This window comes from Rattus rattus, chromosome 15 (genome assembly GCF_011064425.1).
Source record: "Rattus rattus isolate New Zealand chromosome 15, Rrattus_CSIRO_v1, whole genome shotgun sequence".
NCBI lineage: Eukaryota > Metazoa > Chordata > Mammalia > Rodentia > Muridae > Rattus > Rattus rattus.
Genome location: NC_046168.1, coordinates 22,588,739 through 22,608,122, shown reverse-complemented (window position 1 = coordinate 22,608,122; position 19,384 = coordinate 22,588,739). Strand labels below are relative to the sequence as shown.

The 19,384-nt window shown below is 44.6% G+C and overlaps 1 protein-coding gene across 1 annotated transcript in view; it reads left to right on the top strand.

Moving 5' to 3' along the window:
- The first annotated feature begins 435 nt into the window (after nt 1-435).
- Garem1 (GRB2 associated regulator of MAPK1 subtype 1) overlaps nt 436-19,384 on the top strand; it is a 162,958-nt gene continuing 144,009 nt past the window's right edge. The window contains exon 1 of the mRNA XM_032885750.1: nt 436-918. Coding sequence (XP_032741641.1) covers nt 798-918 — 121 coding nt within the window. The 5' untranslated portion in view covers nt 436-797. The remainder of the gene's footprint in view (nt 919-19,384) is intronic.

Below are 19,384 nucleotides of genomic sequence, written 5' to 3'. Positions count from 1 at the left end.
GGTACCGCAGTCCCGGGAGCCGCCTCGAAGGGAGACAGAGCGCCTAGCCTGTAAATGTGCGAAGGCGGAGCCTGAAGGGGGCGGGGCTGCGAGAGGCGGGGCCTGAGGAATATTAAAGAGGGGCGTGGCTAGGGTGGGAAGGTGGAGCTATGAGAAGGTGTGGTCATGTAGGGGCGGGATATGTGGAAAGCCGAGCCTACTGGAAGGGAGGCGGAGCTAGTGAAGGTGGAGCCCGAGTTCCAGGGAAGCAGAGCCTAAGCTTTAGAGGGGTGGAGCTAGTGTCGTGGGGCGGGGACCGAGTTAAAGAGGCCAGGCCTCCTTGGGGAGGTGGAGCCTATGCTCCAAGAAGGCGGAGCCTCCTAAGGGGAGGCGGGCGCGGGGGCGGTGCCGGGGCGGGCTGCGCAGGCGTCCCTTGCACCTTGTTGATTAGTCAGTGCCGGGAGCGCTGCTATGGCGTTCTTCGGACCCGCGGCTCCTCCTCACGCTGTGCTCGAGGCGGAGGCTAGGAGAGGGCCGAGGAGGAGGAGGCGGGCGGCTGGCCGCCGCAATTGCAGAGCCGGGGCCAAGGGAGGCGGAGGCGGAACGGGAGCCGCCGCAGCTAGCCGGGCCGCCTGTAGTGCTCTCCTGGCTTGAGGGCGCCGGGCGCCAGCCATGCCTCGGTGTGGCTGCTGAAGCCGGGCGCCAGCGTCCCCGCCGCTGTGCCTCGCTGTCCGGCTGCCCGCGGCGGGAGTACGGAGCCGCCAGCCAGCCAGCGGTGGCGCGGGCGCGGGAGCGCGGGGCCGGAGGAGGCGGGGAAGATGGACCCGTCGCCCTCGTTGGGCTGCAGCCTCAAGGATGTGAAGTGGAGCCCAGTGGCTATGCCGCTCGACCTGCTGGTCAGCACCTACCGGCTGCCCCAGATCGCGCGGCTGGACAGCGGTGAGTGCCTGCGGGGCGCACGGGTGCCAGGAAGGGTGGGACCCGTGGTGGGGGTGGGGGGTGTTGGAGGGTCAGTGCTCGCCCCTAGCCGTCTAGTTGGCCCAAGAGGCTGCCGCAGCTCTGGCGCGTTGCTCTCCACTCTCCCCAGCAGCGGCCGTCGCCGCCGGGAGAGGTGCAAATCAGAACCCTTGCAGTGCAGTTAATAAGGACACCTTCCTTACATCGTGGAAACCTACAGATAGTAATCTTGGACGCAAGAATTACTCAATCTGGGAATCTTGAAGTTATCTTAGGCAACTTTCTGACGAAAATAATTGGACTCTGGGTGGTATCTTGCTTGGGGTGCTCTCTCCAACCCGCCCTCTCTGTGTTTACCCAGAAGCTGCAGATTTCAGAGAAAAAGCTCCCAGGTGACCCAATGAAAAGAATCTCGTTTCTTGGCGACCTCTTTTTACAGCTCATCTATTCTGTTTAACCCAACAACGAGTGATTTGGGGCTGTGTGCAGAAAATGTCTTTAGCAGAAGTGATGGTATGTTTAAGGTTAATTATTAGCTTACTGCTCTCCCAGTTTAGAAAGAAAAATTAAGCCACTAAAACATATTGATTTGCAATCTGAGCTTTGAACCAAGAAATGCCAGTATTTCCTGAAACTGACCTCGAGAAAACAACCAAGAATCCCCCTCCGCCACCACTACACACACACACAGATTATTCTGCACTGTGACATCTGCAAGCAAATATGTAGTGGCAGTCAAGTGGACACCTTTGAATTGAGAGTTGTGACATTGGACGGGGCTGATTAAATTGCGTCTGGCTTTTTTGCACTATAACCTCACCAGGTTTATCTTCATGGCACTGCAGATGATAGGAAGAAGTCTGGTCTGCTGTACAGGGTAGTGGGGCACCAGGTCGGTAGCAGGCAGGCACATAGACAGAGAGCTGTGGCCACACACAAGCCGGATCAAAATAGGTCTGAGTAGAAGGATGTTATTTTTTTCCAGTGACAGGCACTTGCTTCACTCCTTGTTTTCTAGAGTAAGAGTGTTTCACCTGAGATGTATAAGTGCCCCCAAGAAATTCCTATTTTATTTCTTGCCTGTGGAGTAAAATTAGACATTAGAAACACTGACAAGAGAATTAACATGTAAGAAAGTTTGTAGAAGCTGGAAAACACTGGCGTTCTTGCTGCCCTTGTCTGCTGGAAGCGGTGGTTGTGGTGGGCACTGGGAATAAACTCGTCTTTGAACTAGGAATGAAGTGTGCAATGGTAATACTGTTGAATCCAGGGGAGGACAGATGGCACATTGAAGCATTTCTGCTTGGCAAAGTGTGTCGTGCTTTTAGTATGTATATGAGACGTGTGCGTGCGCCCCTGTGTGTGTGTGTGTGTGTGTGTGTGTGTGTGTGTGTGTGTGTGTGTGTGTGTGTGTGTGTGTGTGTGTTTGCATGTGGGTGTGTGCGTGTGTGTGTTCACAGTTTTACTTCCTCCTCCACTGTGAAGAATTGTGTGTTTTGGCAGGTTGTGACTCTTTACCTTTCCATTCCCAGACCTTCCCTCATTCTGCAAACTCTGCCAAAACTTCTTAGCCAGGCAAGAGAGCATTGCTGCATTCCATGTGAAAATCATCCGGGCTTCCGCCAAGTGCAAAGAGGCCGTGTATCGCCTCAGACATCACTTCTAAAGTTCCATTCTCCACTTTCCTATCCCTGTCATTCAGTCAAAGGATCCACATTAGCACTGAGCTCACCCCACGCTCCTTTTCAAATGAGGATGTGAGCTACAAGTCCTTAACACTGTCCTTTCAAGGCCTGGGATGGATTTGGTCACCATGTGTGACTCTAGTTCTTTGTTGTAAATTCCTCTTGTGATTACCACTTGAGAATCACTTCAGCACACTAAATTCATACTTGTAGCCAGGACTGTCTTATACCTGATTCCTTCATTAACCAGCCCCACCTCCTTTTTATTAGCATTAATTTTAACATCTGCATAATATTCCTTGGAATAGCTATAATACATTATCTATCTGATCCTCTATTGATGAACATTAAGCTGCTGCTGCTGCTGCTCCTCCTCCTCCTTCCCCCCCCCTCCTCCTCCTCCTTCGTACTATTTGTAAGTTCCGAGATTATGAGCATTCCTGTACACAGGTTTGTTTGGGAGTGAGAATGCATTCCTGGCTTGCTCAATGTACAGGCGTCCCTTCAAAACTTGTGATACAGTTGCCTTTGCTCTAGAGACCAAAGGTTATACTCCTGAAAACATAGGCATTGTGAGAATACCACCGGGCCCACATCCTTACTATAGTAGGACTCTTTGTTTACTTCCTAAGTTTTTGCTAATAATGGGGGACAGGGCACGTGTTATTTTAACAGTTCAATTTGGGTAGACTTTAAAAGAGCCAAGTCATAGATTCCTCCCGCAAACATGGCTCACTACAGCGTTGAAGACACGTTAAGGACATTGCTGCCTTATTTTCAAATGCCACAGGAAAACTCTCAGGATCTATAAAGTCTAATCTTGTGTGTGTGTGTGTGTGTGTGTGTGTGTGTGTGTGTGTGTGTTAGCCAGATTTAATGCTGCGAGAACATTTTACACACATGTATGCATGCACACACACTCACAGACATGAAAAGTAGTCATTCTCCAAATCGTTTGTTTTAAAGGAAACCAGAAAGAAATAGAAAATATGCCCCAGAGAGAGGCTGCCTTTAGAGTCCGAGAACACTGGAAAGTTGGATTCATGGGTCTTGCTCACCGGCTGCCTGTTGCATGCAGGTGTGTTTCCACACGTTGCACACGTTGTCTTCGCTCCTAGCAGCCCTGCTTTAAGGACTTGGGGGAGGGAGTGTAGACTCAGAGGTTGAACAGAAGACTGGAAATGAGCAGTGGGATTTCCAGCAGCCTTTGTGCCCCTCAGTGCAGACTGCGCTGCCTCCTCCTGAGAGAAGGGAGTGGGACGGGCCAGGTCTGACTCCTGCTCTAAATAGCCTCACTGTCTCTGAAAGCATAAGGACCAGAAAGTCAATATTTTTAAAACGGTGTAGACATGGAATTAAGTGCTGGCGTCATCCATCATATTTAGATGGCTTTCTGCTTCTCCAAGGAGGGGCTGGGAAGGGAAGAAGGGAGGTTACAGAGGGAGAAAGTTGGAGAGAAGGAAACAAGTGGCATGTGGGGCTCGCGTTTGTTGTATCTGTTCAAATAACTTCTTTGTACAGTTAGTATTTAAAAAGTGTAGCTTGGTAGTACATGAAGAATTTTCCAGTTCTTTGCATGAGCCAGGCCAATTAGATGCATTTAATTTGATATGTCCTATGATGAAAATTTTAAATTACATTTATTTATTCATATGTATATGTGTATCTCTCTTTCTCTCTCTCGGGGTGTGTGTGTGTGTGTGTGTGTGTGTGTGTGTGTGTGTGTGTGTGTGTGTGTGTTTGCACAGGCATACATACCACATTGTACATGTGGATGTTAGAGGACACCCTAGGGGAGTCAGTTCTCTCCAGCTACCATGGGGGCCTGGGGGATGGGCTTCAGGTCATCTGGCTTCGCAGCCAGTGCTGTTACCCACTGGGCCATCTTACCTGCTCTCCAGTGAAGAACTTTACCTTTGAGAGGTAAATACAAAATTGGTGAGACTTCCTAGGTTTTACCTCCCGAGTCTTTCTGGAGACTCTGAAGGAAAAGACTGCAGTTGTTCTCCCTGGGGAGTTGATAGGATGTGTGTGATCAGCAGAGGCCAGCCCCAGTTATTGACTCGGTGACTGTCAGGTATTTTAAATGGTCGTAGTCTTGTAAACTGTTTATAGGATCAGATTCCATGAATTCATTCAGAACCAGGAAGAGGACAGAGCTGCTCCACTCCAGCAGTCCATGCTCAAAACTGGGTCTATGGAGAGCTGTCATCTACTTCTTCTTGCAAAAGTCTTAAGCTTGGAATTTTCTTCCCTCCCCCCTTCTTCCTTCCTCTCTCTCTCTCTCTCTCTCTCTCTCTCTCTCTCTCTCTCTCTCTCTCTTTCTCTTTCTCTCTCTCTTTCCCTTTAAGAACTCGAGTACCCTAAGTAGATTCTAAACTTGTTCTTTAAAACTTTTCCTTCATTTTAAGTGAAAAAAATATGCAACATATTATAAATATCGGTATTTTAAGTTACATCATCATATCTTTCATAAGCTCTAGTAGAATCTGTATTTGATTCCCAGTGTTCCATATTACTTTTATCACATTTGTGTGTGTATGTGTGTGTGTGTATGTGTATGTGTGTATGTGTGCATGTGCATGTGTGTGTATGTATGTGTGTGTATATGTGTGTATGTTTATGTGTATGTATGTGTGTGTATGTTTGTGTGTATGTGTGTGTATGTGTGTGTATGTGTGTGTGTGTGTTGTGTGTGTGTGTGTGTGTGTGTGTGTGTGTGTGTGTATGTGTGTGTGTGTGTGTATGTGTGTGTATGTGTGTGTGTGTGTGTGTGTATGTGTGTGTGAGTGTGTGTTGTGTGCATGCTTGCACCACAGTGAGTGTGGAGGTCAGAGGACAGCTTGTAGAATTTGGTTCTCTCCTTCCACCTCCTGGGTTTAGGAGCTCCAGCTCAGGCCCTCAGACTTGGCAGCAGGCACCTTTACCCACAGAGTCTTTCCCAGCCTTCGATCTTTATTTTAAAGAAGCATGAATAAGTTCTTGAGCTGTTAAAACTTTGTACCTTTTCCTCATGTTCTTAAATCCGTGCTTCTGCCTCCTCGCACCCAGAATAATGTCCTGACTCAGTCTCCCTTAGTGTTCAAAATGGCTTTATTGATCACTCTGTAAAACGTTCTGAAACAAACAAAGCAAATTGGAATACAGCATTTTGTACTTTTTTTTTTTATACCATCAGACTTTTAGATTTTGAAAAATTCCAGATGTTAACAAAGGTGGCCGTATTATTTGTGACAGGTATGCACGGTACTAGAGGTCAGAGTTCGGCGCTAACAGTACTGGGTCTCACTTTTCATCTTCCTCTGTGGGTTCTGAGCTTGGAGGCTTGGCAGGCTTCTGTGGCAAGTCCCCTTATCCACCAAAGCTTTTACCAAACAAAGAACGCAGGGCTGGGAGTGCGGTTCAGTGATGGAGCACTTAGCATGTCAGAGGCCCTGGGCTCATTCCTGAGCCTTCCCCAGAGCACACGGAATTTCCTAAGCTACAAAAAGTGTCACTCAGATGCTGGAGACTTTTACCCCTCAATTTGTGTCAACACTTTCCTTGTTTCCTTTGTGTCCCCACCCAGTGTATTTTAGAAAGATCTGGGAGAAAACAATATTGTATGAGTTACTTGACTTAAGTGAGTGATGCTTTCAATAATTATCTTTGGAAGTAGGAAATATGGAAATGCATTATTCTGTAGCTTTGAAGGTGGACCCTTACAAAGTGTTGCCTTTGCCTTTGAACACAAACCCGGGTTTGAAGAATGCCAATATAGGATAATAAAAAAAATAGTTCAAGGCTTTGTCTTCCAAAAGGAAAAGGAAGTCCTAGGCTGTCTTCAGTCATGGAGAGAAGAAGGCGATCAAGTTGGAGACAGGTAACGAAGACAGCTTGAGTCTCCTACCTCTTTGCATTAGTCACTCTCCACCTCTATGGCCTGGTATCCAACAAAGAAGCGGCTTAAGGCAGGAGAGGTTTATTTGAGCTCGCAGTCTGAGGTGTGCTAGTCACCATGGGAGGAAGTGAGAGCTTTTGGCAGCTGCTCGCTCCCATCCCTACGGATCAGGACTCAGGAGGAGACAATTGGTGACACCCAGATGACTTTCTCCTGGTTCCCTTTGTTTTCAGGCTGGATCCCAGCCCCTAGTGCAGTGCCACCCACATTCAGAGTAAGTCTTTGGCCTGTAGTTGATTCTCTCTGGAAATGAACTCACATATAGAACCCAAGTGCCTCTCAGTAATACCTGCTTATAAATGTCAGAGATCCTTCTAAGTCCATGTTTTGTCTGTGAAATTCATTTAAGTTCTGAAAATATGCTGTGTGATTGACATGAATGGTGGAGTGTTAGCACGCACATGCGTGCCTTGTGAAATCAACAGCATAGAGATGCTGCCCCAGAACATATGTATATGTGCTTATTTTATGGCTTCACTTCTCCCTGGAAGTTCATTTCCAATACAGAGGGTGCATATACAAACCCAGGGACAGAACAATGGTGTTTAATGATGTTGAAGTCGGAATCAGTAACTGCTGTTTTGTAACTGTATGATCTTGGTTAGATCTCTTCATTTCTTTCATTTGTAGGTTTTTCATGAAGGAAAAATAGACATAACCGCCTCCAATGTGTGCTATAAATGATCCTATAATACTAATTCATTAGGCTCAGACTGTGCAATTCCCTGTGAGAATTGTAGTACTGAGAAAAGCTCTGTTCCTCATGGAGGAAACGGTCTGTGTATCTGCTTATTTTGGGCATTAGTGCAACATACTGCAATAGCACATAAGTATTTCCTGTGTATTGCCTCACGGTTTGTATGTGTATCTAAGGTTGGCTTAGGGATGCCTATATGTGTTCAGAGGGAGGCGTCTGCATGTATCGCTGAGCTCGTGAAGGAACCGGAGCGAGGTGTTATGGCCTTGAGAATCAGGAGATGCTCTGGGTGGCTCGGCCTGATTTTTCTGTGATTTACAGGTGTCATAGACATCTGCAGGTTATGGAACGGAGTGAAGTCTTTATCAGTGAGAAATTGTGGTGAATGAACCATGATTGGGCTGAGAGGCCGGACCAAAGGTCAGGGAGGGATTCTTAACTGAATCAGGGCCACATGTGGGTCTGTCCAAGTGGTACCAAAGCAAAGGGCTAGACATTCGAACATCTGCAGGTGTCTTTTCACAGTTTGGGCTATGGGTGACCTTTTTTAGTGGCTGTGGTTAGTTCTGAATGCCAGGTAAATGATAAGAAAGCCCATTTCACGTGCTCTCGTTCAGGGTATACTCTTCACTTTCTCCCAGTTCTGATATATCCTGCGTGCTGGCCATGTCTGAAAATGGCGACCTCGGGATGGGGGAGGATGTTGTCTTAGGCAGTGGACAGGGATAAACCCTTAGATCCGTGAGTCGAGGGTGGGCACAGCCACTTTAGTGTCGTTGTTTTTTAAGTACCCTGGCTGTTTTGAAAGTTTTACATGAAACCCATTTCCACACCGGCATTGAGAATCTGGGGAAGTGCTTGAATGTTGCTAGCCTCTGTCTCAGTTGAAGAGGGCGTATTTTGGGTCTCTCTCTCTCGTTGACGGCCTTACTAAAATAGCCAGTTCTTGTAGGCCAGCTTGTAAAGTCATTTATTTTTGTTGGCTCTTCCTGAGGGATCTGTCTTTTCACTTCCTAAGCCACAGCTCGTGGAAGACTCATAACCCCCCTCTGGTCTTAGCAGGACCCTCAGTCTTTAGTACACCAACTCTTGTGTACAAATGAAAGGTAACTTCCACTCACAGTTCACATATTTCGTCATTCGTAAAGAATAGTGAAAGGTTTTGAATTTCTGGAGATTAACTCTTTCCTGGCATATTCTCACATGAAAAGCCTCCCCCACTTCCCTACCCACCTCTACTCTGAAATCCACAAGAACCTTTTCTCCAACTGCAGGTTAAAGATACCCAGAGTTATTACTATGTCTCGGCTCCTAGCACAGACCCCGTCCTGCGGGAAGCTGAGTAAGCACTTAATAAGTGAATGAGGAAATTTCAGTGTTAAGAACTGTGTGGCCTGAGACAGGCCTGCAACAGCCGTTAGTTGTAGTATTTTAAATAAATTCTCTCAAGCAATTGCAATTTATTTTCAGGGTAAATAAAAAGTTGCTGGATGAGTAAACCACGTGCTATGCTAAAATGAGGGTGACTGTACATGTTGCACTGTCCATGCCTTTGAATTTTAACTTTGATGTCATTACGCTGCTCACACGGTCCCCATGTGCGTGCCTCAGAGTGCCGGAATCTTTGAGACTAGTCATCACTTGGAGAAAGGAAGGCCCAATGAGGCAGTCATCTGTTCAGTGACCCAGGGTCTCACCATGGACACTAGCAATTTTATTTCTAAGCAAAGCAAACCACTTGGTTGAAATGTGCTACAAGACTGTAATTGCTAATTTGGTACAGTTGTCTCTTCCTAGAATAGCCACAAGACTGACTGTAGTGTCTTAATCCCAGACAATGAGTTTCCTTTTATGCCCTTGAAGGAGTATTCTGTGGAAGGAAAAGTACTCCGAAGCCCTTCGCAGCACTGTGATGCATTGCCTCACAAGTATAGGCAAGGCATCTCAATCGATTCCCAGACTGAAGTGGTTAAACACCGCTTGGGCTTTGGTGGCTTAATGCTTGTTTAATAAATACCATATTGTTGAATTTACAATGCAATATGAATTCCCAGCACTGTGGAGACACTTGTTATTCTGGGTAATACTGACCATGCGCTGCAAGTTACTGAGTTCAAGCCTAGTAACAGCACAGAGGAGAATGCAGTTGTTTTCAGTAGTTTCGGTATAGATCCCTGGGAAGAGTTCAGATATACTGTGTCTGCTGCCTTATTTTCTTAACTCACTGGAGAAAAACTTCCTCAGCCAGACACTTTCTTTCCCCTTTATTAAGACGATAGCTTCTTTAATACCAGACTTCATGATGTTAGAAATGAAACTCAGGGGACTAGATTTACATACTCAGAATAGCTGGCAAGAGTCACCCCCTTTCTGTAACACCACTGTTTCTAATCATGTGTACCCCCATGTAGACAGTTACAAGTACTGGTTATTGGAGACTGCTATCCATTCTTAAAAAGGTTAAAGAACTCCCTGAGAAAACCTTGCATAACACATGAACGCCCACCTCTGCTGGTCCAGCTTCTTCCACAAGTGATGCTCACTTCGGAGCACCGTTCTCTTATAGTCACAGTGGACCGCAAGAATGGTCAGAACCACGGAATGAAGGTCTCCATCCCCTTTCATTTCTGTCCTTGGTCTTATGGCCGTGGGTCTTCCATCACAAACTGTTTTGGGCGTTCATGTTTAGGATATCTCAGCATTCATTTCTACCTTGGGGCCAACGTCCCACAAAATCAGTCAAGCTCCAGGCCCAAGTTAAACAGCAACTTAGCTGGGAGAGAGGCACATGTGTGTATGTGAGATAGAAGTGCTCTAGAAGGTTCAAATTACCTACTTAAAAATAACAAGTCACAGGAAGCTTTATTAAGAGGCTCCCTTATTTTTTTTTCTGTTTATTTTGGTCTCGTGTTTTGGCCAGTTAAAATGGAGCCAGAGTAGACAGGTTCGGCAAAAATTTCAGAAGCTCATTTATCCTGGTTACTGTACATCAGCCAAGGTTAATTTCAGTCATGTCGAACTACGCGCGCACGCACAGAGTGACTTACGCAGCATGGACGAGCCTTTCTCTATGTTGTCAGGGCTGACATGCTAGACCAGAGTTGAAGACTTACACTGTTGCCGCCTTTTTGCTCTGTCTCCTTCAAGCTGTTGTTTCTGTCAAGGTGACCTCATGGTTCCGAATGGCTGCTGGAGCCCTAGCTGTTGCATCCCATGTAGCAAGAAGGGCAAAGGGTATTTCCTCCTAGCTCCTCACCGCCTTTCACTGACGTCTTGTTGGTCAGGGCTTTGGCACTTTGACGTAGGAGAACACAAAGGCAGAGAGTCTGACCTGTATCCAAAGGTGCTGTGGCAGGAGATGGACGCCCATTAGAGACGTCTGTTACTCAGAAAGCTTTTAAAACAGCCCAGCTCCCTGACGTCTCCCTTGCATTTAAGAAGCCTGTTTGTTGTTTGTTTGTTTGTTTGTTTGTTTGGGGGTGGGGATAATTAGAGCTTACTCATGTTAGGTAAGTAATCTCCCATCAGCTACATCCTCAGCAAAGAAACCTGTTATTAGAGCTGAAAGAGCTGTATGAGAAGCACAGGGAGAGCTGTGTCTGTAAGGAACGGTGGTCACACAGCCACCACTGCTTGCCCTGGCACAGTTTTCCCATTTTCCCTCTGTCTTGATAAACTTGTGGGAATAACTGTATAACTCTTGAGAGAAGCGTTTCCCTACTCTGGTCCTTTTGGAAAGAAAGGTGTGATAGCTATATTCAAAGTAGTATTTTCTATTTTCATCATCATAGGAAATTTGGAAAATATAGAAGAAGAAGGCAGAGTGGATATTGGCTTTAAACTCAGAGGGCATATTAACTGTTACGTGACAGTTGGTATTAGGCAGGTACGGAGTGTAAGGAGCAGATAAGAATGTGAAAGCAGGACCAAACTGCCTCTCCGTCAGCTACACACTCTGCTGCACTCTACTTTGTTACTGCTGGAAGGGAAAACTGCTAAGATTAATGGGCTTCTGTCTTAGGAGTGATCATTCGTTTTTCGACCATTTTCCTACTGAGAGATACTCCCTTTGAGTATGCTGTCTTTGAGAACATTTTTGTACTTAAATTGGTAGTTTCTTATCACATCATTGTTTGAGGCTCCCACCCAAAAAAGTTCATGAGTGTTGGTAAGTTGCATCAGGAAACACTGAGACTGTGACAAGTATGACTGTCACTTCACACGCCACCGACTGTCATAGTCATTTCTTAGTCTTTGCTAATTTAGATAATTAAAAAAAAGCATGCCTTTTTTCATTTGTATTAATGTTTCTTTGGTTACTGTTAAGTTAGCCTCAGTAATATATTTTTGTGTGAACTTCCTGAGATTTTTGTTAATAAAACTTTTGTAAAGATCTTGTAATCAAAATAACAAAAAAATCATAACTTTATACTGGTTTCTATGGGATGTTTATGGGATAATCTCAAATTTCATAGGGGCTAATCACTTTCTAAATTTTCTTTCTGTTTTTCTTCTGTTATTAAGTAGCTGTTAGCTCTGATTTTGCAGTTGAATAGTCATGATGAGTTTAGAAATACTGCATGTATTGTTTTGTGCATGTAGTCCGTAATAACACACCCAGACTGATGTTTGGGCCAGTTACGTGAGCCAGACTGTCACTGCTTCAAAGTGTTACAGCCAGGAGTCTAAACACTGGTACTCAAGGCTGAATGATAGAAATTCACGGAGCACTGCAAGTCATGGGGACAAGCTAATACAAGAGCTTGAATGTCATTTGTCTTCTGGTGGACATCTGTGCAAAATGTCTTCCCATGCAGTCTGTGGAGAAGGCAGTTGGAAGAGTCTGTCTCAGTTCTCTCTGTATGGGCCAGTGACTGACAGGAAATGATATTGTCTCAGTCTGCCAACTTGCACTGAAGGCCTTTATTAGCGACTTTATCTATCAGCGTGTGGAGGTGACAGTTGATGAAAGAATATCTTTTATTGCCAGAGGAAGAGCCTCCCAATTACTACACGGTGGATATGGTAGCTCATTCCAGTCTTGCCGTGTCTCATCTTTTGCTCTCCCTTCCATCCCCATGCTCTGTTTTTCTTTGATTCAACTGGAAGATAGTAATCTGAGTATCTTATGTAGAGTTGAATGTGGAGCCTAGAGAGTGGGGAGGGAGGAAGATGAGTGTGCAGTAAGTGCTGGTGTCATGTAGAATCTACTGTCCTAATTCATCCTTTACACCAAGCCCTCCCACCCTTGAAACCTTGTCTGTCCATAGCCCTTAGTCATGGTTCTGTTGCTGTGACAGCAACAGCACGATCAAGGTTTAGTTCATCATGATCATGGCAGGGAGCATGGCAGCAAGCAGGCGTGGTGTTGGAGAAGTTGCTGAGAACTGCATCCCGATCTATAAGCAGAGAGAGACTCTAGGCTTGGTTTAGGCTTTTGAAACCTCAAAGGCCCAGTGCCCAGTGACACACTGCCTCCAACAAGGCCATACCTCCCAATCCTTCTAATCTGTTCAAATGGTGTCGCTCTTTGGTGACCAAGCATTCAAGTTTATCTATTGGGCACTCTTATTCAGACCACCACACTGTGGTCTACTTGAACATCCAGTGTGTGCTCTTCATACTTGCTTTCTATTCACCCTGTATCCCCATTTACCCAGACATGTACACAGTTCTGTCACTGTTTAATAAAAATTGAGTCTTCGGATTAAAGGTGTGCACTACCACAGATGGCTTCATTCTCTTTTTGGTGATAATCCTGGTGATTAGCTCACCAACCCTCCCTCTGTGTAAAGTTATCGATTACTGTTTCCTCAGGATCTTCTAGTTTACGCCTCTTCCCCTCAGCCATCCCTCATACCAGATGTCTTCCTGAGTGTTGTAATGTCTCAGTCAAACAGCGAAATCTGAGGGCTGGGGGGATAACGGGTCTTACGTCAGATCAACTGGAGTTGATTTAATGAGAAGATGAAGTCCAGAAAGTCCATCCCAATCTTATTTTGTCACAGAAATATGGGACCCCATTTCCCCAAGTCAACGTAAACTTAGTGTGAGCTGTCCTTGCCAGCTCAATGCATGCAAGTGAAGTAAGGTCTTATTGCTATGCCAACTTGCATTTCTTCTCTGTAAATCGTACATGTCTCTCTCTCTCTCTCTCTCTCTCTCTCTCTCTCTCTCTCTCTCTCTCTCTCTCTCTCTCTGTGTGTGTGTGTGTGTGTGTGTGTGTGTGTGTGTGTGGTGTTTATATACTAAGGTATGTGCATGTGTAGGGCAGAGGGTCCTAGGCATTGGAGTCAAATCCTCAAGCTGGACAGCATCTCTGGCCACTACATCATCTCACTGCTCCTCTAGATAGGGTTTGTATTCTCTGGGGGATATTTTTATTTACATCTATCTGCTGACTTTGCATTATTCCATTTAACATGTTTTAGATAGACAATCTCTTGTTTTGTTTTTAATCCTGATTAAGGATATCTACCTGGAAACATAGATTGTGCATGTAGTCCTTTAGATTGTTTAGGAAGATTTGAACATTTCAAATTTGTCTTCAGTCCATCTGGAATTAATTTTTGCATATGATGTAAGATTTCTATTTTCTTACAGGCTGCTGTTATGTGAGCCCAGTTATTTAAAAAAAATCTGTTTACTACTGATACGAACTATCTTTGTTGAATTTATTTTGCTTTTTAACAATAGGGAAACACACTTGAGCCACACCTGTCTTTTAGAGATTTCCCTGGGCTGTGTTCCAAGAACATTAAAGGTTAATGAAATCTGAAAACAATCTCTTTATTCACTAAAGAAAAGTCATAGAAGATCTGTCTCTCTAGTATCGATGTGTTCTTCTCATGCAGTAGCCACGGGAGACCCAATAGTTGTTTGTGCAAGGAAAAATTAAATTCCTTTTGAAGCAGGGTTGCCCTGGTGAGGTTTGGAAGCGATAGGAACTTGTAAAATGCCGTCTGGAAGCAGAACCCAGATGCTTTGGCAGTAGGCTTTCTCCAGGGAAGAGTTTGTCTTAAATTCTTTACTAAGCTACTGTGAGTGTGTTTGCACACTCTGTGTGTGTGTGTGTGTGTGTGTGTGTGTGTGTGTGTGTAAGAGAAGGGGTGAGGGAGGAATTGTAAGTTAGGAGGGGGGTTGCAACTTGTACTGGCTTTTAGATTCTATAGTTAAGCGTGTGCTTCTGTTATTTTTGGTACAAACAAGGGGCCCACGCTGGCACACTGTTCTTAATGGTATATTTCTGCCTCCCTTGGACTCCACAATGACCTACCCTTGTTGATTTCTAAAGGTTTAAATTCCCCTTACATTTTGTTTCTCTACCCCAAAATCGTTGTTAACATTGCCTCATACCTCAGTTTCAAACTTCATAGCATCTGAATAAATGATGCAAGGGAACTCAGAGTCGTGACTGAAACTTTGTCTATTGCCTATGTCTTGTGTAAAGTTCCAGCAGACTCTCGACCCTGAGTTCCCTGAGGAACTTTTGGAAGGAGGAATAGAACGTACTTACATTTTTATTTCCTTCTAGATTTGTACTTCTAAGCTGCGAGCAGAAATTCAGACTTCCCCTCCCATCATAGGTTACACAGGGACTAGTGTTGATGTCCCAAATGATAGATTAGAAGTCCAAGTGAATGACTCTCCCCAGGTTTGTTGGGATTACATGATACGTGCACACGTGCACTCCCTTCATTCTTCACTCTACAGTGTTCTAGCAGGTCTGGGCAAGACAAATATCTTGACTCCAGAATCTCTCCTTTCCCGCTATAGCTCAAAGGATTTAGAGACTTTTAAATGGTTTTCATATATATATATATATATATATATATGCATGCGTGTATGTGTGTATGTAGTATGTATATATGTATATATGTGTATGGTATGTATATATGTATATATGTTGCATGCAATATTAAAAAACAATCCATGCTATCGCCGGCTACACTCTAGTAACACAGTTCCCTCTCCCCCATTGGCTGCTGCAAGCCCCAGTCTTCCCTGTTCACCTGCCTCCGAACCCGCTGTACCTTCCCAACCATCCGTCCTCTGCAGCTGTCACAAATCCCCATAACCCAGTGAATCAAAACTCTAGAGGCTTGTAACTTATCAGTCAGATTTATATCACTAAATTCTCAACCCACAAACGCCCATACGGTGAACTCAGAGCCAATTGATATTGATACAAGCTGTCCGCCTACAATGGACGAATTGTCCTGTATTATTCTATCCCTTCTAGGATATTCTTAGCTACCTGTGGCTATTTAACGCCATGTGGATCTGGTTCATCCTCTTCTTCCTCCATCTTCCCTGTCCTTCTGTCCCTCTCTGTCCTGTCTCTGAAATTCTCAGCCCGCCTTCTTTTTTCACTGCCTAATCACAGACCCTGATCTTATATTACATCTGCCTTCACCTGCATATTGACAGGAATACATATATATATATATATATATATATATATATATATATATATATATATATAATGGTTTTACAAACCTATCAGGTGGATACTTTCATCTCATGATTGTCAAATATATATATATATATATTATATATATTATATATATGTGTTATATGAAGTTGTGTTCATACAAGTATATATTCTAGAGTTTTCTAAGGTTCTGACTTCACACTTAATTCTTAAAGGCACCTCCAATCTAAGATTATATCTGTTTGTATTAGCTATATGGGAAGAAATTGTACTGATGAAAACAACATAATGTTGAAATTTTGTTGGTGGATCATTGAGATTTAGTTACACTATTTCATCAAAAGCTATTTGAACTTTCCATGTGTTGTAGGAACATATCCCAAAGTGGACGTAACATATTCATCAATTCTGAAGTTCATGTTTTTAATCAGAATATGTTTTATAATTAGTGGTGTGACGTAGTTAAAACAATGGCGTCTCCTCTGTCTTAGTTGTTGTAAAATAATGATCATCTTACATCTGGGATGTTAATGTCCCAGATGGCATGAATTATGGTCATCCTATGGAATATCTTTCTGATGAGTCCTTCAGTATTCAGAGGAAACATGGGAAACAAAGGTAAGAATGCCCCAGTAGAGGATAGCTATAACCTAAATTGACGTTGTCCCTGAATCATCCATCTCTAATGGGGAATGCTATGATGTAGATCTGGGATGTCTCCCAGAGGCCCTCTTAAAGACCTAGGCCTCAGCTTGGTGCTGTCAGGAGGCCATGGAAACTGTAAAAGATAGGGCCTGATGAAAATACTTCAAGTTACTGTGCTGGGCCACGTTGTAGGATCCTTTCCTGCTGTTTTGCTTCTGGATACAGACAGAATGATTTTATTTTCTGTATGCTTGTGCCATGATGGGGCCTTGCCATGGGCCCCAGAACAACAGGGGCAACCAATGAAGTAGACTCTCCAAGACTGTAGACAAATGTAGCCTTTTGTTATAAGTTAGTCATTTCAAGTAAGTGTTTTTATAGTAACAGAAAGCTAAGAAGAGGGAAACTGTTAGGTAAGGGGTGTGTGTGTGTGTGTGTGTGTGTGTGTGTGTGTGTGTGTGTGTGTGTGTGTACATCTGTGCGTGAAGGTCAGAGAACAACTCTTGGGAGATGATTCTCTCCTGCTACCTTGTAGGACTCGGGGATGACACTCAAGTGCTCAGGCCTGCACTCAAGTGCTCCTCCCAGCCCCTCAGAGCCCTCTCACCAGCCCAAGGATTCCTTTTGGTATAACATACACACAAACATACACACAGTGTAGTTGAGTGGGTACATCCCATCCCAAATAAAGATATGTCTAAGTCTAAATCCCTTCTTATGTTCCCTCACTTAGATAAAGTCTTTGCAGATGCAATTGACAATCATGAGACGAAGGCTCCACCTGATAGGTTTGTAAAACCCTTAGTAAGCATCCTTGTAAGAGAAAGAAGGAGAACTGAGCGAGATTTGGAATGCAGTGGGCAGTGTGACCATGGAGGCAGAAACTGGAGAGTTTCCATGTAAGTCAGGTTTACTGGTGCCATTAGAAGGGAGATGAGGTGGGAAACAGAGGTAGAAAACTCATAGGAATGGTCCTGCTGAGTAATGAAGTTTGGATTTGGCCTCCAAAATGGGGAAGGAATGAATTTCTGTTGCTTTAGATTATCCAGTTCATAATAATTTATTATAGCACTCCCAGAAAACTGCTGTGCCTATCCGGACACTCAAGCACTCGGACACTCACACACAAGTTCTGTTGGCCCATAGTTAAGTAATGCTAGGTTTTTAAAAATAGAAGTTATAAATATAGACGCACATAGACTTTACCCTAACATCCATCAATAGGATGTGCGAGTGGGAGTATGGTAGGCGGTTTACACAGTGCTATTCATTTATAAGCTGTGGATCCTGCAGTTGCTATCTGATACACACGGTACCAAGAGCTGGGAGCACAGAGATAAACAAACGTGGAGCCGACCCAGAGGAGGTTCGCAGGGCCGCCCGCTAGGTGCAGTCTTAGACAGTTAACTCTTACCCCTGAGACAGAGAGAGGGAAATGCTTCATCTCAGGGTCAGTTAATTTTGCCTAGGACTCTTGAGCAGCCATTCAGAAGGCATCATTTGACCAGTGAGCTAGTCATCAAAGCATGAATAGAATTTTGCTCTGTTTAGAACAGGCAGAGTTGTATTCCTGACAGAGCTTCAGAGCAACCGAAACACAGGCATCTGAGAGAGGAAATGAGGCCCTACAGACAAGTTGGAAACAGATTTCGAGGAGCTGTAGCGTACTGAAATTTGGGGTTCACCTGTGGCAACACCAGTAGCCCATAATGTTGAGCTACGTCCAAGACACAAGTGACACTAGATGCATTGGTGAGTGTCAGTGTCAAAACTGCAAATAATGCATATTATAAGAGTAGGCAGGCCACACAGGTCAGAGAAAAGTCTCAGAATGTAGTCGGAGAACATGAAAGGGCTGCAAGGGTAGAGCTGTCTAGATTTGTTTTTTATGAGGATTGTTTTCTTGGAACATCATTTATAGCAATACAAGGCAGGGGTTGAGAAAGAATATTTGGAAGCCATAGGATTATATAGTGAAGAAAACATGTGGCCTGTAGCCCAGAGCAGGTGTGGAGAGCCATGCAGAAGGTGAATGGCGCAGACGTGCAGCCGAGTCTTGCCATGTGACTGGATATGTGAGTGGGGAAGAAGGAAGCTTTAACTAGACCCAAGATTACTGACTTTGTGCCAGTTCTGTATCAGAAATGACCAAAAAATAGGCTGCAGGTTAGTGTTAGCAACAGATAACTCCAGAAGGTCCGGGTTTTCAAACAGAAAAGATTAGGCTGTGGATACAAGGAAAGATAAAGCCTATGGCCGTTTGCGCCACTCAGTCCCCAGCGCTCTGAATAACTGAATAAAAATTAAAGGAAAAACTAGTGGTTTATGGATTTCTCACAAATTGGCTACTCCCTGCCCTCCTCCCCCCCATTCCTCCTCTCACCGTAGGCCCCAGGTTTGGAATCCCCATAACCGTGCGTCCACACTGTTGAAGCAGGAGACTGAATAGGTCTCCTTGGTCCCTTAAAGCCTCTCTCCGGAAATGATGTAGCTCAGATCCCCGATACGTGTCATTGTTAGTGGCTGGTTCTCCTGCCACGCTTCCAAGAGTCGTATCACCATGTGTCAAGAATGATTCCAGATCAGTGATGGTGGAGCTTCAAGAAGACGGCATGATTCTCCGCAGCCAGGCACAGGTATTTTAGGGAAGTTACATTTAAATGTTGAAGCGTCTGCATCCCGAGAGTCCAGGGTTAGACAAATGGTAATAGAGGATTGAATGGAGTCATTACAAGTCAAGTGAGCATAGTTATGAATAACGTGGACCAGGTGTGAATAGAGCAGCTCAAAGGTGGAAAAAGGCCAACCTTAGTAAGCTGCAGCTACGACTGCTGAGACCCCGAAACCCTATATGCTCTGTAGCAGCTGGGTACAACTTTAAAATTTTATCTAATGGCTGCCATCGGGTTGAATGAATCACTTAAACAGAATGTGGCTTTTGTAGACTCCAGAATTGCTGACTGGCATTTAGTGATTTAAAAGGTGCCTTTAGATTTTGCAGTACGATCCCAGCCAGTTCCTTTTACCCCAGCAGGAAAGACGATGCC